General features: G+C 32.4%; 2 protein-coding genes across 8 annotated transcripts; one reads left to right on the top strand and one right to left on the bottom strand.

Annotated features, from left to right (window-relative positions):
* The first annotated feature begins 1,861 nt into the window (after positions 1-1,861).
* Scp1 (Sarcoplasmic calcium-binding protein 1) lies at positions 1,862-4,743 on the top strand. Of its 3 annotated transcripts, XM_070674327.1 has the most exons (7): positions 1,862-2,142; positions 2,263-2,530; positions 2,701-3,123; positions 3,363-3,529; positions 3,916-4,045; positions 4,184-4,287; positions 4,494-4,743. In XM_070674327.1, exons 3-7 carry the CDS (start codon positions 3,072-3,074, stop codon positions 4,620-4,622), a joined length of 582 nt encoding a protein of 193 aa, XP_070530428.1. In that variant the 5' UTR covers positions 1,862-2,142; positions 2,263-2,530; positions 2,701-3,071; the 3' UTR covers positions 4,623-4,743. The 3 variants fall into 3 exon arrangements, with proteins under 3 accessions (XP_070530428.1, XP_070530427.1, XP_070530429.1); XM_070674326.1 differs by having other exon boundaries at positions 2,263-3,123; XM_070674328.1 differs by lacking the exon at positions 1,862-2,142 and having other exon boundaries at positions 2,223-3,123.
* A 122-nt stretch (positions 4,744-4,865) lies between these two features.
* Positions 4,866-21,767, bottom strand: Npc1a (Niemann-Pick type C-1a). 5 transcript variants are annotated; one of them, XM_070674314.1, is made up of 20 exons: positions 21,442-21,766; positions 18,329-18,680; positions 17,944-18,236; positions 17,205-17,397; positions 15,981-16,112; positions 14,675-14,794; positions 14,356-14,573; positions 13,918-14,219; positions 13,651-13,848; positions 13,376-13,577; positions 13,000-13,297; positions 12,790-12,917; positions 12,457-12,711; positions 12,186-12,349; positions 11,997-12,109; positions 11,328-11,911; positions 11,021-11,209; positions 10,777-10,864; positions 10,004-10,095; positions 8,309-8,449 (listed from the first exon to the last, which is right to left on the bottom strand). In XM_070674314.1, exons 1-20 carry the CDS (start codon positions 21,562-21,564, stop codon positions 8,444-8,446), a joined length of 4,050 nt encoding a protein of 1,349 aa, XP_070530415.1. In that variant the 5' UTR covers positions 21,565-21,766; the 3' UTR covers positions 8,309-8,443. The 5 variants fall into 5 exon arrangements, 4 of the variants coding, with proteins under 4 accessions (XP_070530412.1, XP_070530416.1, XP_070530415.1 ...); XR_011547664.1 differs by having other exon boundaries at positions 8,311-8,449; positions 9,881-10,095; XM_070674313.1 differs by having other exon boundaries at positions 8,311-8,449; positions 9,932-10,095.
* Positions 21,768-24,941: the final 3,174 nt, after the last annotated feature.

Below are 24,941 nucleotides of genomic sequence, written 5' to 3'. Positions count from 1 at the left end.
TTATTGTAAAACTGCGAACTCTCTTTTTCTTATACCGACAAATGTCTAAATAATTGCCTTTACGAGTATGCTTCGCGGGAAAAAATTGTCCATAGCCGGTTAAATTATTTTCTTTTTTGAATATTAAAACAAACCATGCGCATGCTTTGCATCCGCTATTTTTCAAAAAGTTTGTTGTCAGCGGAATGAACGGCGCCAAAAAAGTGCGCATAACGGTAAAAATAAACGGGTCGCAATACAAAATTTTTCACACTCATTGGACACTCGCGGTATCATCCCCATGCCGACCAATTACAACCCTTCTCTTATCACCTGATAGGTGGGAACGTTTTTTCCCTAGTGCGCCAATTAATTACCCCCTCAACATAAGTACCGTTATCACGACCGCGCTACCCTCATTTTGCGCCTAAATGTAGTCGGGAACGGATGTGTAAAGGGGGAATAACTGTTCTCTACCGGAGTTCAAGTTTAAGTTCACGGTCACTTCGATGAGTCAGCGCCTTGAGGAGTAATAATTAAATAAAAGTTTCATCGACGATACATCAAGATACATCAAGATACATCAAGATACATCAAGATACATCATATTTCTTTTGTCAAGATCGAGGATTTAACGGAAGCGTCGTGGACTATCCTGCGAGCGATCTAATGCGCGGTGAATATTATGTGAGCGAGTGTGAGTGTGAGCGTACAGTTTTGCGTTTTTGTATATTATACGGGGTGTTGTGTTTAAGTTATTATAAAACAAGGTCGCTTTTCTCGTGATCGGAATATTGTTTCGCGCTCTCGGGTTATAATTCGCGTTTTCAATTTATTTTTAATTGATCGTTGTACAGCCCGGAGTATTCGTCGGTCCCTCGCGGAGTGTCGTTTTCTGTTTCGTTAGCCGTGACTGATAGTGCGTGCGCTACTGCACGCAATTCGGGAAATTGGCATCTGCTGCTTGAGATTCGCGTTACGCCGGATTGTGTGACGCGTATTTTAGTAGTTTTATAAGTCCTATTCGAACAATTTTTCCTTGTTTTATAATAATTTAAACTAAGTATGAGTGATATTGTAATAAAATGCGCGGTGAATATGAGTCATAGTGTTATGAAGTGCGCGGTGAATATTATGTGAGCGAGTGTGAGTGTGAGCGTACAGTTTTGCGTTTTTGTATATTATACGGGGTGTTGTGTTTAAGTTATTATAAAACAAGGTCGCTTTTCTCGTGATCGGAATATTGTTTCGCGCTCTCGGGTTATAATTCGCGTTTTCAATTTATTTTTTAATTGATCGTTGTACAGCCCGGAGTATTCGTCGGTCTCTCGCGGAGTGTCGTTTTCTGTTTCGTTAGCCGTGACTGATAGTGCGTGCGCTACTGCACGCAATTCGGGAAATTGGCATCTGCTGCTTGAGATTCGCGTTACGCCGGATTGTGCGACGCGTATTTTAGTAGTTTTAAAGTCCTATTCGAACAATTTTTCCTTGTTTTATAATAATTTAAACTAGGTATGAGTGATGTGTAGAATGCATCAAAAATTTTTAACCACACCGGTTGTACTTGCAGAAAATATGAAAAGTATATACAACCGACAGTCCGCAGTCTGTTTAAGTGGGACGGAAAATTTTTGTTGCATTGTACATTAAAAACTTATATTACATTATACATTGAAAATGTCGGACCATACACAATTCGGTGACTCGAATTTCGTACTACTTAAAATTATTTTAGACTCCGCGATGTTACCGAGAAGCGGATCTGAGATATCTGCCGGCGACGCCACGAAAGAATAGGACAGACAGTGTATAGGTCTGGCCTGTTCTTCTATCCGACGGCAGCTGAAACGCTGGCTTCACACGAGCCTCTGTATCTGTCGCGTGGAAGCTGCGATTCCGAGTTGGGCTCTCTGCGTCCGAGATATTAGCAGGCGCTACGGGCACGCGCGGACACGGCATTGTGCCTAGTGTGCATATGTTGCCCGCCTAAAATCTGCGACCACTGGATGAGAGAACGGAAAAAAATCAGTCATCGGCAAACCGGCCGGCGCGGTATATACGTGCGGTACATGTGAAACTCGACGCACACGACGCTGAAGTTACGTTCGCCAGCTGCCGTCGCCACATTTGTCTTTCAGCGTACTACGGACAGTATATAATAATGTAATATAATAAAAAAAAATTTTTTAATGTGCAATGTATAGAAAAAAATTGCGTATAGAAATATGTATATTGTAACATAGCATTAAAAAATTTTGTTGAGATAATACTTTTTGTAAACAGAGTGTGCTCGCGTGTGCGTCGTGACGGTCCACTGTCTACCGAGGACAGACCATGTACGAAAATACATTTTACGTGGAGTAAGAAGATAAATCGAGGTGCCAGCGAGAGGTGGTCGTCGCTTCGTTGACCTCCGTTCAAATTAGAATAATGCCGTGAAGAGAGCACCAATAAAGACGGAACTGCCTGGTGAGACAATGCAATTCCGTAAAAACGACATCTCACGAAGAATTTACTCTTCCCCGGGTAGAGCAGAGGCCAAAACAATCGGGTATCAAGTTAATCGATTTGTAAAAAAAGAGGAAAAAAAAAAGAAAAAGATGTAAAATCGATGTGACGTATATTGTATTCTTTAAATATTAGTATTTTTTTTTATATTTTTATTAATTTTACGTTCGTTGTAATTGGTATTTCAAATTTAACTTTTTTTTTTTTTTGCAGTGAAATTTCGTAAAGTACAAGTTCGCTAAATGTAGCTGCACAGTTCATCGCCATCGTTATCATTGTCACCATTGTCATCATTGCCACTACCACCGCAGTGTCCGAGTTCTCTTCCCGTGCAATACCACGGCCTTTGTACCCTTCAGAGGGGGTAGCCTAAGTATAGACCCGGCAATACTTTGGTCCAGTTCAGTACAAAACCATCATTCTCTAGAATCACTTTACTCGCGTGCCTTCCGCGTGGAAGTTCCATCGCGTCCAACCGGCGAGAAAGCTCACCTCGGAAGAACGTTTTCGGCTTCTTTAAGCTAGAGAGGTTTTTCTCGCGATCAGAAAAGTAATTTGAAAGAGGAAAAATCATCGCAATCACGATGGCGTACAGCTGGGATAATCGTGTTAATTTCATAGTGAAGTTTCTGTACGGTTAGTAAATACGAGGATCATGTAATTATGCAAATTAAGCAAAGTTCAAGCACACGTGTTACAAAATCTCTCTTTCGAAAATAAAAAGTAAACGATAAATTAATACTTTTTATAAAGTGCAACATATGTTTTATCATTTTTTTTTTACACAGAATGTAATAATTAGATACAAAATATCTTTATTAATTTTTGTTTGAAATAAGTGCGTTTAGTGAGAGAAATGTTTTCTGTAACTGCAGATATTGATAACAATGGATACTTGGACAAGCACGATTTCGAGTGTATGGCACTGAAAATGACGCTGATTGAGGGCAAGGGCGAATTCAGTTACAGCCGGTACCAAGAGAATCTTCACATTATGCTCTCGCTGTGGGAGGAAATAGCCGATTTGGCAGATTTTGATAAGGTATTGTTTACACGCAATAAACAGACTGACTATTTCTCCTGGCACAATTTCGATCTCGCGTCGGTCTTCAAATTCTTCAAATTCCTTAGTCGCCCGAGACCGCGGAGCTCTAAATCATTTGCAGCTGACTTTGTTACGAATTTTCTTACATTCTACAAAGCTGGTGATCTATTAAAATCCGCACCTTGCTGCGGTATTTTTAATATGTCATGTTTAATCACGGACGACATTTAAAACTTTTTTATAAAATTATTAGTATTTCGTAAATTCTTTTTTTTAGTACAGAATAAATATTTAAGACTTTGTGTTCAATTTCTATTAAAGTATTGTATAAAAAATTTTTTTATCTAGATAAAGAAGTAAATACTTAATTATTCTCTTCCTAGGATGGCGTAGTGACAATAGAAGAATTTAAAAAAGCTGTGCAAAATAGCTGCGTTGGTCGCTCTTACAACGATTTTCCTCAAGCTATGAAGATGTTCATTGATAGCCACTTCAAAATACTTGATATGAATGGTATTGTGCAGTATTAAAAAACGTAAACGAATCTTGTAAAAATACAGATTAATAGATAAAAAAAATAATTATTATTTTCTGAATTAATAGATTAAATAACGAATAACTTTCAATTTTTAATGTCTATGTTCGTACCAGAGGATGGCGTGATTGGAGCCGAAGAATTTCGATACGACTGTGCTTCGAGAATTGCCGTGGACAATGTAGACATTCTTGATAAAGCTTATCAAAGCCTTTTAAACGTAAGTAAAATAATTCGATTACTTAATGACATAGCAATAAACTATTTTTTTAAATTCCTGAATTAATTCAATCAAAATCAATCTTTGATATTGTAATCTTCGATTCTACCTTATGAGTCATGTTAGATAGAATCGAAATCACTGTTGCCGCTTTTCCACGATGCAGATTGGTTCTTCCACTTTAATATGTATAATTACATTGACAGGATGACGATAGAAGACGCGGTGGACTGACTTTATCACGTTATCAGGAATTATACGCACAATTTCTCGGTAACCCTGACGACAATTGTCCAGCGATCTACCTCTTTGGACCAATAGGTCAAGAATCGTAAATGAAATGCTACTTCAAAGCGAAATAAACCTTAAAATCATTGTATATAAAAAAAGAGATGCCAAAATGTATTTAATTTAATATCTGCATTAATTCTTGTAAAAATTATTGTAATAAATCAGATATTTTATTGTAATAAAACAATGGTTCATATTTCTTTTATAGCAAGACGTTAAAATATTAAACGACAAACAATATATAGTTTTCTCTAAAATATGTCATTAACCGAATTAACATAATGCAATTATGTTACAAACAAGAGAAAATTTATTTATATTTATGACAACACATGCTTTTCGCACGCTACCGGAGACATTTTACTAAGTTCTCTCCCATCTCTCACTTTCCATTTATCCATCACAACATTAATTTAATTTAATTTGATGCTTACACTTTTCGCTTTTTCACTTTACAGTTACATCAAAGCATCTATTGATATGCATTTTGTCATATAATATACATGGTGCAGTATAAAGATCATTTACGATACTCTTCGAACCGGCCAGTACGATTTAATTTAACGAAGGTATCGCTGTATATCGAACATACGTATGCCTGCCAGACAATGTAATAAACTTGCACATACGACATATTTTTATACACATGATTTATAACATTTAATACGAACATTTCTCTTCTTGTCTTTTATACTGTTGTAGTACGTACATTCATCTCCACGCAAATACATATATCGCAGTAACAACGTAGGAAATATTAACAACTTTGTGTGTGTCTAGTGAGTTCCTTTCTTTCGTAATTACACGTACTGCACGAAGTATAAAAGAATACGTTCTATATCGAACGCTCAAATCCATGATGAGAATTCTCTCAATCGAAAAGTAAGCGGGTATGTTGAAAAACATATTAATACTAGCAATTAATTCGTCTGCTGATATTTTTGTTAGATTATATTCCTGTGTATCAAATACAGATAAGACACTGTTGTAAAATCTGTTAGACACATGACGCGAAAGCATTGCATAGTATAGATGTAGAAAACTTACACGTACTAATGACAAAAAGTTAGCGAATCTACCCAGTTTTTAGGAGCCTAATAATTAAACGTAATATAAACCATCCCATTTTCTTCTATTAAAGGTCGTACATAATTCTAAATATTTGGCTAAATCATAATAAATTTATGCCTATAATCAACCGATAATCAAATTTTTTTCTGAATTAAAATACATTCAGCTTAAATATGCGAAATTGCAAAGCTTATCAAAGAAGAATATATTTAAATACACATTTTGAATACGTTTTTATCTCAATTAATTTTAATAATTCGAAATACAACGAGCACAATTCAAACATGTCAATTACCAGAATTGATAAGATTCGTATTTCGTTGTTTTAAGGTTTCTGCTTATTAAAGATATCGCAAGATCAAATTTTTTTGCACAATTTCCGTTGATATAACTATAGTATACGAGTAACTCGATTATTAAAAATAAATAGAGTTATTTTTCCGCAGTGCTTGTATCTTATTGCGTAGAGCAATAATGAATTTAAATGTTTTAAAATTAATATATGAACCATACTACGCGAGATTCTAAATTAATTTTTATTAGTTGTCCCACGTAATTCATTCGACATAATTGCTATAAAGTAAAAGAAATAATTTTCGTATTTATTTTTTAGTAACATTGTAATATCTTTGTCTTGACGATTATTCTCGTACTTAATCGCAGCAGTATTTCTGCTAAAGTAATTTACTACTTTATATATATTTTATAAACTTTAATTTATTTTCAGTCATCCAAATATTCATACATTTATAGGTTTTTACTTCTCAAATGTTATACTTTACTTTTCCTTTTCTTGAAAAAGACAAATATATTTTCTGTTATATCGAAATATGGTACAATTCGTTATACTATACTTCCATGCGTGCAGACTTACAGCCCGTTTTCTTGGTATCTATTAAACTCTAATCACAAATTGGTTTATTTAGCTTCTCGTATTACATTGTTAGACTGAGTGCTTTGAAAACAGAAATAAAGCTATTTTTTTTAGAATATTTATGTAGAAAAAGCAAACATTTAGCCAATCAAAAAGAAATAAAAGAATAATTTTTTAAATAAATTACGTGATTTGTTAGATATTTGATCACTCAATAATCTGATAATAGAGAAGTCACTCAAAGTGATTAGCTAACGTTTTCAAGAAAAAGTATTAATACCGGCATAATAAAGTCGACGTGAAAGATATTTGAATCTTAGACATAATGTTCTCCATTGACTTACACAAATGAGCTAACGACAAGAGAACAACCTAACACTTTGCCTTAATTTAATAACTGTCATATATTCGGAACTTGGCAAAGTAGGATTTACTTAAAAAGTAAACAAAACGCACTCAAATCTAAATAACAATACTGATAATAATTATATACCTCACGACAGAAATTTAATCCTTAAGTAACGTGGTGCAGATTTGTAACATATATATTATTTACGCTGACAATATACACTCAAATGCACATAATCACGATTAATGATTAATAAATGTAATAAAATCCGATTTTTCGTATTATTACTAGACATTCATTAATTCTTTCTTACATACAATTTTTATATATAAAAATAATCAGTGTGAAAAACTCGATATATTTTCACACTATAAATTAAAGATAGTTTCACATGCAATGATGTAGCAAGAGAATTTAATATGAATTTAAGTTGTTTAGATACGATCTCACCATGAAACTTAAGGATTACGAGACTTGAAAACTTGAATCCTGATACAGATATCACTTTTAATGCGATACCAATATCAATGGTATAGGGCTTCATATTTTACTTAACACGTATGCTGATTGTGGACGGCATAAGAATAATTTTTAGTTGATTGTTATAAGTATTTAGTTATAACCGATTTGATCACAGATTTTAAAAAATACGCAAATTTTAAAGTATGCAATTTTTTATATTATTAAAGCAATTATTAATTGTTATAGTTTTAACTTCTTAAATAAATTGCATATTAAATAATTTTGATTCAATAATTAATTTTTTCAGTATCAATATTTTAACATCACACTTACGTAAAAGTAATTGCGTAAATAATTGGATATCAATATCAGAAAAAAAGATTCATGTCACAATTGAAAAATGCATTAAAAAGAGGAAAATACATTTTGTCCGTCACATTTACAATAACCACTTCTCTATCGATTTCCTTAACAAATATGAAAAAAAAATTCTTCGTTCTAGAGAAATTATTCTACCTAAAATCCATAGCACGTACATTTAAGCCTTCGCATTTGCGAAATATATCAATTTCGAATAAGTATGTGAAAAATAATATTAAATTAAAAAATAAGAAAAAAGCCTTGCCCGAAATAAATATGCTAAAAATGTGTATGACGAAGACCTAGAAATTCATTTATCACTAAAATATTAATGCCAGATATGAACGTAGATGGACATCTTCACCAGTCTCGAAGAACCACGTAGGATTAATTCGTATTAAACTTTCTCTGTTTCGGAAGGGAGAATTTATTACAAAAAAAAAAAAAACTCCCTTCCTTGATTTACGATGGTTCGAGGTAAACAATTCTATTGACACTAAATAAGTATTTAGTAGATTTCAGTTCTAAGTACAAAAATTGTATCCGATTAAATCGGCGACGGTTAATTCTTCGTTAGAATTTTACATGGTGATCAAGCACATCAGTGGAGTTCACACTGGCGTAGGAAGTGGACGCGCGTTGGTGGTTGTCGTTTTGGAGTAGAGGAGAATTCGGCTTGTCACGTTCGTGACGCCTAGCTTCGCTTCCGCTCGCAAGTTCGCGGGCTCTTCTACGCCCTCGGCGCGACATCACGCCTGCAATGGCAAAAGAAATATTTTAAACATCTCGAGTCACCACTTTTTATCTACTGTAATCTCCCATCGCACTCCGTGTAACAACAATAAATTAGTATGATTAAGATTATGCTGTTGTGTGATAACATTACTAAAATTTTCTACGTGTTTATGCACTTCTATTTTTTTTTTTTTTTACACAATACACATATACAAAATGCAACTTATTAAATATAAAACATTCATGCAAAACTAAGTATTCTAATAAGTTTATAAAAATTTACTACTGCTTTAATTAAGTGTCAGATGCAACAAAGGAAATGTATTTATACAACATAGCACAATTATTTTAAATGACATTAATTTTAAAAAGGTGTGTACATACCAGCAAAGTTTTAAGATAAAATATAAAAATAATTTGTTACTTCGTCTAAAGGATAAAATTGCAATATAAGCACAATGATGTGATATTATCCTATACTTTGCTTTTTCACCAGTGATAATATTTTCGGATTTCCATATCCCTGTTATAATTAATGAGTTTATAGCAGCATAAGCTCAATCTATTTTTTAATAATTTAAATTATGTAATTCGACAAAGAATTATTTGATCACAGATTAACTCGCAATTTGAGATTATATTGTATATATGCTACGCAACATATACATATACGTTATGAGAAATATAACACATAATGCAATATGTTTCTTATGTATTAATATACACATTGTATTAACCACATAGCGATAGACATCAACACATGACGCGTAAAAACACCAATATAAGTATACATAAAATTAAACCTATATTTGTGACAATGTAAGAGAGAAGTGCCGTGTGAGTATGTGCAAAGCGTGAAGTGAGCGAGCACGCGGAGATTAGGTTTCCACGCCTGACGGGCGTAACGCTATATTATACATATATGTAAATTAAGCAAAAAAACGTACAAGACAAATATAAACTAATACTTTTTATAATTATTACTGGTTTGGTTTGTATGTATGTATAAAATTGAAGTAATGTGCTTGATACTTTTGTAATTTTAAAATAAGTTTACGAAAAGAAAACCATAATTTTGCAAACTTAAATTAAAATCTGATCTATTATTAAATTTAAAAAGAATTACTTCTTAGATGCATATTTACATGTGGTTAAAATAATGATAAACATCAAATCATATTTCAAAACTGACAATATACAAAATAATCTTCTACAATTTACTTTTGTTTAGGCTCGATCTACGTTTCCGTAGTAAGCTTTAAGTCGTAAGAAATTAATCAATCACGTTGGATAATTCTCTTGGAATTTGTAAAACAATTGGCTGATTTTTTACGGCTTAAAACTTACTACCTACGGTAACGTAGATCGAGTCTTATCAGTGCAAAATAAATACGAACACGTACGATGACAGATTTTGAACACAAAAGAAAAAAAATAGTAAGAAATTTTACCACATATCAAAATGTAGACGTTCCTGTTATATATTCAGATGCTCTGCATACCTATCTGTCACATTCAAGCACTTTGAACGTAGGTGTAGTTGTAGTGGGTGTGGGAGAATTATGTTTGCTTACTCGATGATTTAACGACGTCTCTTGCACGTTGTCCAAATTTCCGTGAATTGCTCTCTTGTGGTTCGCCAATTTCTCTTTATTCATGGGTGAGCCTAAAACCACCAGGGGTCATAATGCTAGTCCGCATTACTCAAAAAAAGTACATGTAAAGAATGCGAGTCTTCTTAACGAAAAAGACGAAACGTAGTTAGTAAACGAATTCGGCATAGAAGTATTTCAATGCAATTTGTTACTCTCTGTCGAATTTATAAAGCTATTAATTATGAGAGAAGCTTAAGATATTGCATATAGGGATATGAAAATAAAATATTAATTAATATAACACTGGTGAGTTCAAACAATATTAATTATTTAACTATTTTCTCTTTCGCAAACTCTGAAATATTTTAATAAAGTTTAAAATTGCGGTGACTGTGCTATAAAGTATATTTAGTAATAAAGTATAAAATTATATAAAATATGCTTCATGCAACATAAAATGTTAATGCATGTATGATCGATATATATTTTAATATAAAAAATTTGTTTATTTAAATTTTGTATTTTAAATCAAGCAATTGAGCTTATTCTGTTGTGCGTAATAAAAAAAAAAAATTATTTTTGATAAATAAAAATCAGAAAAGACTTCAAAAAATGTAACATAGACTTTTCTGACATATACTTAGATATTCCAATAAAAAATTGTATACTTAGCAGTGCTGTAAATATATACATATATAAGCCCGCGCGTGTTGATGTGCGTTCATAATTTTAATCATAAATGACTTTCTTACCTATATAACTTAGCAGTACTGGCAAAAAGATGAGACCATGTGCCGCTCCAAATAGTACAATACCCAAATACATTCTGAAGTAAAATACCTGTAAATATATTTTAGCTAAGTAATTCTGAAAATTTTAATTCAAATATAAACAGCAAAACTCCATTCTTGACTGTTTTTTGATCACGATAATTGGTAGTTAATATTAATAAATAATTAATGTTTCATTTACTGTTATAATGAAACAAATACTAACCTGGAAAATTTGGCTTTTTGCAAAGCCCAGCACAATAATTCCGCCAAACTTGGTCAAAGTGATACCGCTAAATACTGAACTCCCCATATTTGTTAATGCATCTGCGACTCTCTCAACCCTAGTTTCTTGAACTGACACAGAGAAGGAATGTACCAGATGACTGCAAAATTCGACGGCTATGCCAACTGCCTGTAACAAAAGCAACATAAAATGTTATATCTTTATAAGTTGCTATACATTAAATTTATTTAATTAAAAATATTAAAATAGAATCTAAAATCTATAGCGCTCGAAACAATTAACTTACCATAACAAGATTTACTAGCGATACAGCGTTCAAAGTTATATGCCACCAATACATCAAACCACCAATATTAACGACAATCATCGCGATTGTAATTATAACCACAAGTGAGGAGAAGATATCCAATCCCATTAACAAGAAAGTGACTACAAATATAGCCAGCAATGAAATTCCTATACTCTGCAGTGTGTCGGGCCACATAGTCAGATACTGTTCGTAAAATACGTAGAAAACACTGTAGGGGAAAACTTCTACACTAGCGTTTTCATCGAATTTTTTCAAATTGTAGTTCAGCATATCTGTAATATTTGCTGCCACTACTCTGGCCGCTCTCATCGATTCATAATAATCGGCTGACGATTTAAGAATAGTGTGATAAGCCATGAAATATGAAGCGCCAACTGTTGACATTCCCGTGTTAGGATTGGTAATGTAATTCACACCATGTCCGTAAGCTGCATGACCTCCTTTAGCACATGTTTCATCGGGGTTGTCTTGGAGGAAGAACGACACATATTTGTCGAAATCAGTCGGTATTGGTCTGTTGTACTCATTTAACGTAATATTGCAAAGAGAACAACGCCGAGCTAAAATATATATTAAAAAAAAAAAAAGATTAAAATAGAATATAGAAATTGAATTATTAACATCAATGTTTTAAAGAATACATACCGGTATGCGGACAGAATGAACTGTTCGTAGGAAAATATCTGCAGCAACCTGACAATCCTGACCAATCAAAATAATCATCTACCCAAGATGAAGCAGGCTTAGCTATATAAGTTCTAAAATAAAAATTAAAAATATTTTTTAGTAAAAGTAAAAAACAAAATTAAAATTAAGAAAAAGTTTCCACAATACCTATTTGATTGTTTAGATGCTGTAAATATTTGCGTCGATACTGAATCGCTATTACAATATTGTCCACCGCACACTAAGTTCTGTGTTTTCGTATTCGAATAATTTAGGCCGTCTTTAACAACAAAATACATTGGTGGGCCAATAGATAAGTAACTATTCATGAACTGGAAAAAAAAATTTTTTTAAGTGCTTTTATAACTATAATAGTAAAGTAAAAAATTATTATAATTTATATTTAGCTCAATATGTTCTATTGATTACTCATACATACCTTGAAATATTTAAGCACAAAACTATCTTCGGGCATAGAAAGTTCCTGATCTAAACCAATTTCAATATGTGGTATTACAGCAATGCTGCTGCAAAGCCAACCAAAGAATACAATCATCACAACCGTACGAACCCATTTTTGGAGTAATAACGGGACGTATACAACTTTGAAAATTTTATATAGTATTCCATCTACCACTTCTTCTCCATCATCACGTTTAGAGCGAATAAAGCAAAATACATCTAATCTGTTATTCTGCAATAAAAAAAAAATGTATTTTATATAGAATAGAATAAAAATAATTAATATAAATTTTTTTTACACAAAACATACCGTATGTCGAATTGTGTCAAGTGCTAAAAGACTGACAAAACATGTGATTTGCAATATGAAGTCTATTAATAATGCCATTCCAGCATAGAGAGCGAATGCTTTCACGGCAGGCATATCAGAAAGACTGCCTATAAACAACAAAAGAGATATATCATTGTAATAGCTTATTAATTAGTACCTTGTTATCGATTGAAGTATATCAATACATACCAAGGAAAAAGCAACAGCTTTCCGATACACTTGTGAGCAACATACTAGGACCAACTTGACCCAATGTACGACCGATATGTTCCGGGATCGATTCATTTGGGCGTCTACCCTCCCTTTGATGAGTTTGTACAAGAATAAAAATATTATCTACTCCGACAGCCAATACCAAAAATGGAATAACCTCGATAATGATCAGTGTAGCTGGTATACCAATAAAACCAAATAATCCAACCGAACAGATTACAGATGCCAACACTATAAGTACACCTCCAAGTCCAAGAGTTATTTTAGAATCGTGCTGAAATATAATAAATAAATTACATATTAAAATAGTAATATTTTTTTTAATGCACAAAAAAGCAAGTAAAAATCTTACCAAAAGACGGGTGCATGATCTAATTTGACCAAGAGACACCGCAATATATCCAAACATAATAATATATGATACCAGGATGGTTACAATGTCCGATTGAGATTCACGGTTTAATTCATCCTCAATTGAACGTTCAGATGTAAACGCTATATCCATAAATGCCGGTTTTCTTGTTGCCGTCCAATTTTTCATAAAGTTAACATAGCTAAAAATTGAATATATATGAAATACAATCTTTACAATAATTTTATTTGATTAAAAAACTCGCATAATTTTACCTCTCTTCCCATTCCATAGCAGGTAATAATTTAGCTTTATTGTGATAATTGTTTACGAGAAAAGTAAGGATTATAGCAGTTGCTTTTTCATATGGTGGATTATGAAGATCTTGTCCTGGAGATAAAAATCCACCAACTGCAATTGCTGGCTCTACAGGACCACCGTAAGGTGCGAGGCATTCAGGATTATATGCATTTCTAAAAGAAAAATATATAAATGTAATATTTTTTGTATACATAAGTATTAATTTTTTTTAAATTACTTACTGTGAGCATACTCTAAAGTGATCCAAATAATTCACAGTGTAATTTCCATCTTCTTCTGAATCTTCAAACTTTTTTATACTATCTTGCCAATAACCCCAAACACTTTGAATAGTGCATTGCGAAACAGTCGTCGGACCGGTGAATGGCCCAGTTAAAGGTGCAAAACATATATCTGCTAATGTATAATTATTGGGACTAATTATATTTTTAATTCCTTCTTGTAATTCAAAGATTGTTTTTAGAAAAGTGTCATTAAATACAGGACCAAATACAATTGGGCCATTAGAGGTGTTGTGTATAATCTGTAACATTAAATAATTATATAATATCTATATAATAATTACAGTGACTATTTTTGTGCTTTAAATGACGAGTATGTATTAAAAGAATATAATTTATTCTATACGAAAATAAGTAATATATTTCTGTAATACATACTTTTGGTAAACCAACAGAAGTGATAATAATTTGTTCATTTCGATAAAAAGGTTCAAAGTGTTTATCAAAATATTCCCTTTCTACACGTGATCGAGAATGTGGGGATGCCCATAATTGCACAGGATCGGTAATAACTTGCATATATTTTATGCCATGTCCCAAGGCAATAATCAATAAGAAGCCAAGAAAGAGAATTAACCAAGGTCGAGAAGCGCAAACTAGAAAAGATTATTAGACATTATATGCAAATGTAGAGTACAGTAATTTAATTTTGTGTAAACTATATTGTAAAATACGTAATATAAATTATTTTACTTACATGTTCCCCATTTGCAAAAAAATTCTTGTAAAAATTTATCGGTATTTGCTCCAAGTTTCTCAATAAACGTTGATTCTTCTTGATCAAATTCAGCTGGCAATTCATCAGTGGATATAACACCTAAAAACATTTACACAAAGAATAATAAATTTTTCCAATTAAGCGCCACTATACAGTTTAAACAATCTTGAGTGCACGTGCTGTAAACAATTAACGTTCTATCACTTATAATAAACATAATAACGTCACAAGTAGCCAATTTCTTATATACAATAAAAATATTCATCCAAAAAAATGTTAAAACCTAAAATAAATGAACTTTATAAGATTATAATAATAAAGAGTACTATCTCTTTATATCATTTTTTTAATAAAAATAAACTTAATATCAGTTTTAAATAGGAAATAGTTGAGACAAAACAGAAATAGCTAGTAATAATTAAGATAATCGAAAAATTAAAGAGACGGGTAAACGTAAGATCTCATATACATATATGTATGTGTATGTATATTTATATATGTATACGTATATAAAATTAAAATAATTTTTTTTTTTTTTTGCATTTTATGTAAAATTATTTTTAAAGTTATTTTACAATTAATTATTTACGAAGAATTCTTATCAAGTTCATAAACACATTTCAGTTATCTTCTAAATGACTATCCAAAGCAGTGCTTCCTATCACATACACATGACAAACATGCAACATATTGAGTATTATAAAAAAAAAAATTTTAACGTAACATTAAAACAAAAAATATAAAATATTTAATTGTATAACACAATTTTTGTGAGCAAAAAGATACGAATTTTTGAAAATTATTTCCTTATAAGACTTGAAAAATGTTTAACGACGCATACTCATAAAAAATAGATTACTAATTATCCGCAAATTATAATGAGATTATGCAATGTAATGTAGCATGGAAATACATATCGTAAAGCTTATAAATTGTTTACTAGTTATATAAAATGCAAACTTCTTGCAAGCATTGTTTTTAAACATTTAGATTTTTAGTGCAGTAGTTAAATGTCTTAATTCGTCATAAATATACATTACTGCGTTGCAAAAGAGACGTAAGAAGTTATGTAGAGCTATGTAAAACATTCAATAAAACGAAAAGTGGATAGATAATTATAAAAATTAACGAAAATTTTGCCTAATGCGCAAGTGGACATCCTGGCAGGTGTAATCTGCAAGGGCTGAAAATAAAGCGAAAGACACAAAAGCTGGGAAGCAACAAAGAAGCTGTAACAGCAATGACAAATACATCAAACGTAACTTTTAGAATCGAAAAAACCTACTAGAACGCTTAGACTGAAGTGGACTGTCTTCTTGGTCAGCAGCAAGGGCAATACGAGCACCATCTCCTGGGTGGTGTAATCCGGCAGCTAGCCGTCTACCCACCTGTCTTCCTACCTCCTCTCCTCGTGCAACTATACATATGCGCACACCATACATACACAATCTATAGTTCGTACTTATTTTATATTTATAAGATGTACATAAGTATTTTATAATGTACATTGAAATAGGAGTCGTACATGTTTCAAATATAGTTAACACGGCAAAATAGAAACTTATTTCCACACACGACAAAAATTATTTAAGTCACTCTCTTTTAATATAATTTTAATGACCATAATAACCATGATATAAACCATTACACATATATTAATTTATGAAGTAACGAAAAAATGAAGTTAGTGCAAGTATTAATAATAACACTTCTAAAATTATCATTACGTATACGAAATTCTGCAGCAAATATGAAATAAATCAAAGTAAATGATATACATATAATACATTCATTATAAAAGGTTATTTTGAGAGATTTTCTTTGAAACCAATGGTTGAGTAATTGATATTTTATAGATTTTATACAGTTCGTTTGTGAACAGAAATGACTTGTCTGTTAATTGGTAAAAAACCTATATGTGTATAATTATAATAACAATTGCCAATTCTCTTGACACTTCTCACAAAAATAATGTTTGTTCTTTAACGTATTTATATAAAATAAAAAATAACGATACCAGTGTTATTATGCATGCCTCATTCGAATTTTTTCAATAAAATAAACAAGGTGCAAGATTTCACCAAAACCAAAAAACCAAACAGTAGCAATAAAATATATTCAAAAATTATTAGAATAAATTAATCACGTAATTAACTCCTTATTTTATCTCCACACTTGATATACTTATTTAGAAGTGATTAATAATAATAACACACGTTAACTACAATTAGTCACTAATATATTCAATAAAATGTCAAAAATAAACTAACTATAAGCAAAATATAATTTAAAAAATAGCTTTGATTCAAAAAAAAAAAAACACAATGCATTTTCCATTTCCACAACTTGCTGCAATTTTCTGTATATGTTTGTAAATGATTATTTACATAGGTTGGTTCATTTTATCTTTTAATATTTAAATACTAAGATCATAATGAACCTTTCTATGCAAGTATATATATTTGAAGAATATGCATTTTTAATATATAGACAAAGTTAAATTTCTTACCTATACGCTTTCTATGACTGAAGCACATCATTAACAGAAGGAAAAGGCAGGTACCGCATATAAAAATAATTGTCATTATCACTTCATAACCATCGTAGCCGAATATTGAGAATGGTTTTGGTAGTGGAGGCATCGGTGGTGCCACTGGACAACTTTGTTCACAATCGACGCAGCTGCAAGCTGGACTATTTTTCTATAAAAAAGTTAGATAAATCTTTTTAGTCCATCTTTCTTACTATATAATTTTCTATTTTGCTATTTCATTATTTTATTAAAAAACCTAATTTATATTCTTGGTAATTATGTTATTTACTAAATAATAAGAACTAACTTCGCTAAAAGCAAAATATTTAACAAAATGCTTCTAGAAGCAGTAAATAATATTAAATAATATATCTTACATTGAAATAAAACAAATAACTATTTAATCTTAACTAATGAATATTGCATTAGCAATTGAGAACCTATTATTCTTGATTGCTTACATTACTATTTAATTGCAAGCTAATAAAAAGTATGAACGTACACAAGTTATTCAGAAGAATATAATCATTTTTTTCTTTTTACAGTATTGCATTTTAAAGTAGAAAAAAAAGTGTAATTTGTCAATAAAAAATCTTACGGAAAAGAATATGTACAGTAAGCAAATCCACCTTAATTATTTTACTAAAGTTTTACTCTATCAACGAAGTTTATATATATATATATTTTTTTTTTTTTTCTAAAAATGTAAACTAACGTTTAGTGCTTTGCTGCATGGTGTAATTGGAGGATCCATCGGCACGAATAAACCGACAGGATTATCAGTATTCACGTATGTGATTTGGAAAGGAACATAAACATTGTTCGCCGCGTCACCCATAAAATGGAACCATTTTAAAGGAGTACATCTACTTGCACCCCACTCTCCGCACATCAAATCTAACGCCAACTGTCCCGTACTCGGCACTGACACTTTATTGCACGAGTTAAACGTTCCATCAAGATACTTGTTCGTTATATATACATCTATCCCATCAATATATTCTATACCTGAAAATAAAGATAAAAAACAACGAAACGTATGTATTAAAACATTATACGATATTTAGCTTTTAATATATCGAATAAAATGTGATAATTACTATTTGCTTCGCCTTTCGCCGTGATATTGATGAACTTGCTTTGGTTAGTGCTGCATGTAAAATCGCAGAAATGTTTCACTAAATTGTCTAAACAACTAGGACATCTTTTTAGAAAATTTGATGCAAGTTTGATATTTGAATCTAACGTGATAAGTTGGTTCGTATCACAGCAAGTGTTAATGCCTTTGCCATTGTCCACTAGTAAATGTGGACAATGCTTAGCCAATAATTTTTGCCCCTCAGAATTCAACGGTTTCGCAGACCCATCGTAAAGGCAATTCTTCTTGTGCATAAGTGGATCTGTGTAACATTCTCCATACCATATACAATGGCCATTTTCTTCGCTGACAGCCTGTGGGAATAATGAGAATTAGATTTTATATATTATTTTTTTTTTGTTGGAATTAAAATTTTTTTTTCAAAGTTTCTTAAAATGTTAAAAAACTGAATTATACATTTAATATAAAAGGTTTTCAGCGAGTTATATATTAATACTTATATTATAATAAATTGAACATTGTCATTTGATGTTTGAGAAATTTCACTGACTGCAATCACATATAAAATGTGTATAGAGTACATAGGTATTACATAATGCATATCCTAATTGAGTTCTTCATGACCTGCGTATTAAAGTCTGATGAGATTTATTTGAGTCAATGAGCTGAATTAATGATTTAATTCGCCTAATATAAAATACAATATTAAATAAAGAACTCTAACAAAGGAATGAAGATTTAATTTCTTGTCACGAAAGACATTCCCACGTGTTTAATTAACAATGGGTGTGAGATAATATTGTTCAATTACTTTAAATTATTTTTACGTTTACACCAAAAACATATTATATTTGCAATAAATAAAATAATATATTATCAAGAGAGAGAGAGAGAGAGAGAGAAAGAAACAATTAGTTACTACATAAAACTTATATTTAAAAATAAAATAAAATTATTAATTTATTTCCAAACAGATTAAATTCAATATAATTCTATTTTAAATGTAATTAAATTGTAAATTTTTTAAAATTAAATTAATTAACATTATTTAACTCATTTTCTCAAAAAAATTTCATTTATGTCATTGTTGCGACAGATGAGAGATATCACACGAGAAACGACGTTTAGTATCAGTTCTTCGCATGAGTCATTCGTCTACAAGGAGTTATAAGTCACGCAATGGGCGTTATACTTTGGATTATGCCCGACACGAATCTGTAGAACGTCTTTAACCGTTGTTATAAACGATTAGTGATAAAATATGCACAAAAAACCTCCCTCCCCTCCAAAAGAAAAAACCCACCAGCTTACAATTTTATTCTCGACTTTAACAACCTGACTAAAAAAGTTTCCATTGATTATAAACTCTGGTCGTAAATTACGTCGCATAATTTAACTTCCGCAGAGATTTAATTAACAAGATATCTGTATGACATGTGAGAAACGTTAGAAGGCACGTATCCGTATTATAGTTACGAAAGTTTTTATTAATTAAATGCATATATTGTGCGGTAATTATATGCATACGTAATTCGATCGTACACATTCATCTGGAAATACCACGAGTTTTCAGTCGCACTGTGTCGCGAGAAAAAAAAAATTTTTTTTTAAAGCGGAACACTAGTATAAAAAATTATTTTGTTTCTAGCCGCGCTTGTGGACTCTTCAAAGAGCAGGCAATTGTCAAGAAATCATAATAACGACACGCGTGAGAATTATTTCTTAGAAATATAACACGCACGATGTGCTAATTGTAAGCATGTATCTTATACAATAATATATAGAATATATACTGAATTAACAAGTATAAAAATTAATAAAATAATAAATTCTTTTTTCTATCTTTTTTTCGCTTAATACATGTCACAGTCTTGGTCTTCTATTACATTTGGAAAGCAAATAATTTCGTATCAGTTTCTTTAATTCAAGATAAATATCCAAACATAAATATTTAATTTCTTAGTTTCTCTTTATTATCCCCGTTCAAAACGTTCCTCGCTACGTAGAGCCTATTTTAAAAAAAGATACATATATGTACAACGATAAAAGAAACATAGTTATATGATACGAATGGCTCGCGTGTGTATGTGTGTGCATTGCAACACACGAGATGCATTCTTTGTCCGATAGTGGTCAGCAACTATCGCCGCTAATGTCATTTAACACTTATGTTAGTCATGTTAGCTGACTAACTCGACTTTCTTTTCTCACCGCTCGCATTATAAACGTACTAATGGCGAATTATGTGAAAGGTCTAACCCTACGGTCTTTTCCCATAACGTAAACGTTCGACAGCGTCAAGTAAATGAGAATGAGATCGAGGATATTTTTCTCGATGGAAGGTTCCAGCAACACGAGGACGACATCTCCAAGGCGAGTCGGTTGATTCATAGACTCGACTTGTCAAAAATATTTCCCTCTCGTCGTCCTCGACCCACAAACACGAAAATTATCATCCACGTTCAGCTGATAGGCTACTCGCGATACGTGATTAGATAATTTATTATGATAATCGCGAGAACAGATTATTATTATTATCGTCACGTTACTTTATTATTATTCTTATTGACACATGATTATTGCAATTGTACATTTTCTTCGATGACGCAATGACATTCTTAATAAAATAAAATAAAAAGAAAATGCAAGTTTACAACGATAACAACATAATTATTATCTCCGTATAAGCTGAAGCCAGGTTTTTTTTTCAAGAGATTCTTTCGAGCTCGCGGACTGGAAGGGGATGAGTTCAACGGCGTAAAGTTTTTCGCAGAAAACGGGAAACGTAGTTATAGGCTTTCTCGGCGATCACCCGAGGTGACGTCACACGGCGCGTAAGCGCCGTCGATTCTACTTCGCTGGGGTGTGGACAACGTGCAGACAGGTACGGAAACTACGGGAAGATGTGTATAGCGTGACGCATGTATACGCGGCGATGAATGTGTGCGGTCGTTGCTCGAGCGCGCACGCGAAGGAGAAACAAGAACGGAGAAAACGAACGTTGACGTGACGCACGCGCGGCGCGCATGCAGAACCGAAAGACGTCGCAAAAAGACGTGCGGCGCATAATACGTATTATATATTCGTCCGTCGAACACTATGCGTATAACTCACCAAATCCACAAGGCCGGACAAGGCCAGCAGCAGGAACAGGGAGCAAAGAGCACCGTGGCGCGTCACGGCGGTGCTTAACAAAGTCCGCCGCGCGGCCGCGCTCGTTTCACTAGTCCTGTGCATCGCGTAACTTAACACCGCTCGCTGAATCCGCCGTTCTGCGGCCGCGTTTGATCTCGCACGAACGATCGACTGGATGTGCGTGGCTATGTCACAGGGCGATCATCGCACGCGAGCACCCTCCTCGACGACGTTCGTCCTTCTCGACCACAGCCCACGTATGTCTAACCGCGCCGCCTAAACGTCACCGACTGCCGTCTGTCGCATTTCGTTCGTCGTCTTCGTCGATCGTCGCGCGACCCTCGGTTGTTTCGTCCACTCCCGCTGCCGCCCCGAGCGGCGTTAGCAACTCTCGGCAGAGAAGCCTCGATTGGTCGGTGCTCGGGAGGTTATCAACGTGATTCGCTACCGTTCTTAAAACCGGATGTAAATCGACAGTCAACTTCATGGTGAAGAATCACTGACCGTTCGCAGATCAGTTTCTTTTCCCCACCTAGCATCATTAATCCCGACGACCCGCCGCAACTCGAATCGCATAAATCACACGAATCATCAGTATACCTTGCTATTTATCTCTCGATCGAATTAAACTTCCGAGGCTTTGATCAGATTGCCATGGCGGCGATGAAGTCGCGCAAACACCGCGCAAACACCGCGCAAAAAGCGAACTCAATAACAATCCTCAGGTCAGTTTCGAGAAACGTTTATCGTAGATATATCATGTGACTGTTACCTTGAGATCTTTCTCGGCACGACGCCAAATTCGCTACCCGACAATAACATTCGTCACAACAACATCGAAAATATTATTAGCTAAAGTAAGCTTGAACAGAGCATAAAACAAGGAAATACTTTTAAATAAATTAAATAAAAAAATGTTGATATTAAGACAATCCTGTTTGATTTACGATTTATCTCATTGAGATTCACAAACAGAGCAGCTCTGCTTTTTTATATAGGAATATAGGAATACAGAAATTTTTATATAGTAATATATGAATTAATTTTTTTTTTTTCTCAAAAAATAAAAATTAAAATAACAGAAATTATTAGACGACGTTCTTTTCTGTCTTGGATATTAAAAATTCGTCGAGTGATTTTTTATCTACTTTACAATCTCTGGTCATGAGCAATGATTGCATAATGAATCATTGCTTGTTCTGAGAAATAAATGTCACCGAAAATCTGACTAGTTTCTAAATAAAGATAGGAAATGTGTAGAACAGCTTAAAGGAAAGCAAGCTGTATATTTAGAATTTGTTTTACTTGAAAGACTGATAATTGATGTCACAGATATAATATTCTTTAAACACAAGGTTATCCATATGTCTCCCCTTTTTGTTATTTTCTTCTGTTTCTAGGACATCCGTTATTGATAACATTCTTAATATGAAAACATTGCTTTCTTGTAAATTAATTTACAAACTATCCTACTACAACTAGTATAAAGTCAGGAAACTGAAAATATGAATGTACTTCTGTAATTTGTTATTCATTCTAAGCAGAAAGAGATTTTAAATGACTCTGAATTAATTACCAAAGATTATTTTAATATATTAATTCGAATGTTGCTTTTATATCGTTTTGACCTTTTGTTCTGTTTTAGATGCCTTTGATGAACCTGGAAAAACGTGATAGGACAACCGTTCCATGAATGTAAAAGTAGAAATGCATCCAATTGTAAAGTATAAGGTGAGAAAATGTTAAACGTTCTCCTATGAATTCTAGTAACCCCGATTTAATGTATCTGATAAGAAAGAGTAGCACTGCTCATGAATTTTATCTCTTTTCGAGAGATGTATAATTCAAATTTCTGTGAAAAAATAACAGGCATATATTAAAGCTGTTGCTCTATTGTCAGGTCAAGGTTGGTAGATTAATTTAAAATGATTGACGAAGAAAGAAAAAAAGTAAAATGAAACGAGAGTTTGCATGTAATGAAAGACTTATAATGTTGATGTGTATGAAATATTGAGAGCTGTACAACTTTATGTTTTTGCGTTGATCTCATCTTCTCATTCAATTTAACCAATGTGTATACTTTGGATGTACATACGTGTTTGTTATATCACGTGCTTAGTACACATTCATAATCACCTAGTGCAAGTTCACGTTTCCTATGTACCGGAAATAGCATTGGCCCGAACTCATATCATATATTTACGTTTAAACTGTCACTGACCGTGCAATCTGCTTGTTTACAAGAAGATAAGTAGTTTCCCAGTTGTTAATATTATGTACATTCAAAATTATATATAAATGTTTCAATACATAAATACACTATTGTATATTAAATTTTGTAGATTGATATAGGTAGGCAGATTGACGATATACATTTATATTATTTAAATATTATATCATTTACTTTAATACTTTAAATGTGCCACGATAATTATTTTCAATATACCAAAGTCACATTTTATTAAAGTTAATGTGCTGAACTTATTAAATTCTGTTTTATGAATTTGAATTTTGCCAATAGCAAAGAAACAAAAAAACATTCCGGGCTCTGTTTCGTGAATGACTTGCAAGTTACGAGTAGGAATACATAGATTAGCTATAGCAGCCAGGTGCAGTTAAGTCTTATAAGCTTCTTAGACACAAGCGTTAATTTACTCAACAGACGCAGTAGTTACTTGCACGCGAATATCCTATTTGAAGTCTTCCTGTTTTTCTCAATTTTCACAAAATAAGGAGAATAATTGAGTTTGCTGTTTTAATACTTGGTACTTGTTAAGGACACAACGACATGCGCATGATTTAAAATCAATTTCGATGATTGTTTATTTGAAGAGAACTATATTTTGTATGATAGACAATTTTTTTTTTTTAAATTTAAATTATTTGTCTTTATCCAATTCATTTTGATCGTAATCATCAGAATTATATTAATATGAATCTACTGCAATTAAAACGTCGCGATTACGGCAAATTTTTTTGTCTTTTAAATTTCTTGAGAAAAAAATCATCGCTTAATTCTTTTTTTTTTTTTTATTTTAAAGTTATTTATGTGTCCTATCTTAAAAAATTAGCGTGACGCGTAAATTAGCTGTTCTCTCGATTTCTCTCAATTAAATAAAAAATTAGTAAAAAAAATTATGCGGCTTACCAATCTGCATGAGCGTCAGCGGAGTTATATATTCTGCCGGTGGCTGTAACATAAAGAGAAAAATATTAATATACACATGCTAGTTAGTTCATAGGTTTAAAAAAAAAAGTAAAACTTTTTTTTTTTTTTTATTTAATTTAAAAAATTGATATTTACCTAAGAGTTGCTCCGCTGATGCACGATGCCCCCCGGGCCTGCTCCTCCTCTCAGATGGGACGTGACGAGCCATCCTTCCGCGCACAAGTCACTCGCGAACGCGACCGTGATTTTATATTCGCGAAAATTATTGATCACTTGCGCGCGTTATTTTTCGACATCTGAAAAAGAAAAT

Source organism: Cardiocondyla obscurior, linkage group LG02, assembly GCF_019399895.1.
Source record: "Cardiocondyla obscurior isolate alpha-2009 linkage group LG02, Cobs3.1, whole genome shotgun sequence".
Lineage (NCBI taxonomy): Eukaryota > Metazoa > Arthropoda > Insecta > Hymenoptera > Formicidae > Cardiocondyla > Cardiocondyla obscurior.
The sequence above is the reverse complement of the archived record's forward strand: the minus strand, read 5'-3'. Positions and strand labels throughout refer to the sequence as shown.

Bases quoted from the DNA above. Each gene is read 5' to 3' on its own strand.
- Npc1a (XM_070674311.1), bottom strand. From the start codon at position 21,564: ATGCACAGGACTAGTGAAACGAGCGCGGCCGCGCGGCGGACTTTGTTA. The intron at 14,220-14,355 runs GTATGTATTACA...TTAATGTTACAG, and splicing joins CTTCTGTTGGTTTACCAAAA to ATTATACACAACACCTCTAA. The intron at 13,578-13,650 runs GTAAAATTATGC...TTCAATTTTTAG, and splicing joins GCTATGGAATGGGAAGAGAG to CTATGTTAACTTTATGAAAA.
- Scp1 (XM_070674327.1), top strand. From the start codon at position 3,072: ATGGCGTACAGCTGGGATAATCGTGTTAATTTCATAGTGAAGTTTCTG. The intron at 3,530-3,915 runs GTATTGTTTACA...TTCTCTTCCTAG, and splicing joins ATTTGGCAGATTTTGATAAG to GATGGCGTAGTGACAATAGA. The intron at 4,046-4,183 runs GTATTGTGCAGT...TGTTCGTACCAG, and splicing joins CAAAATACTTGATATGAATG to AGGATGGCGTGATTGGAGCC.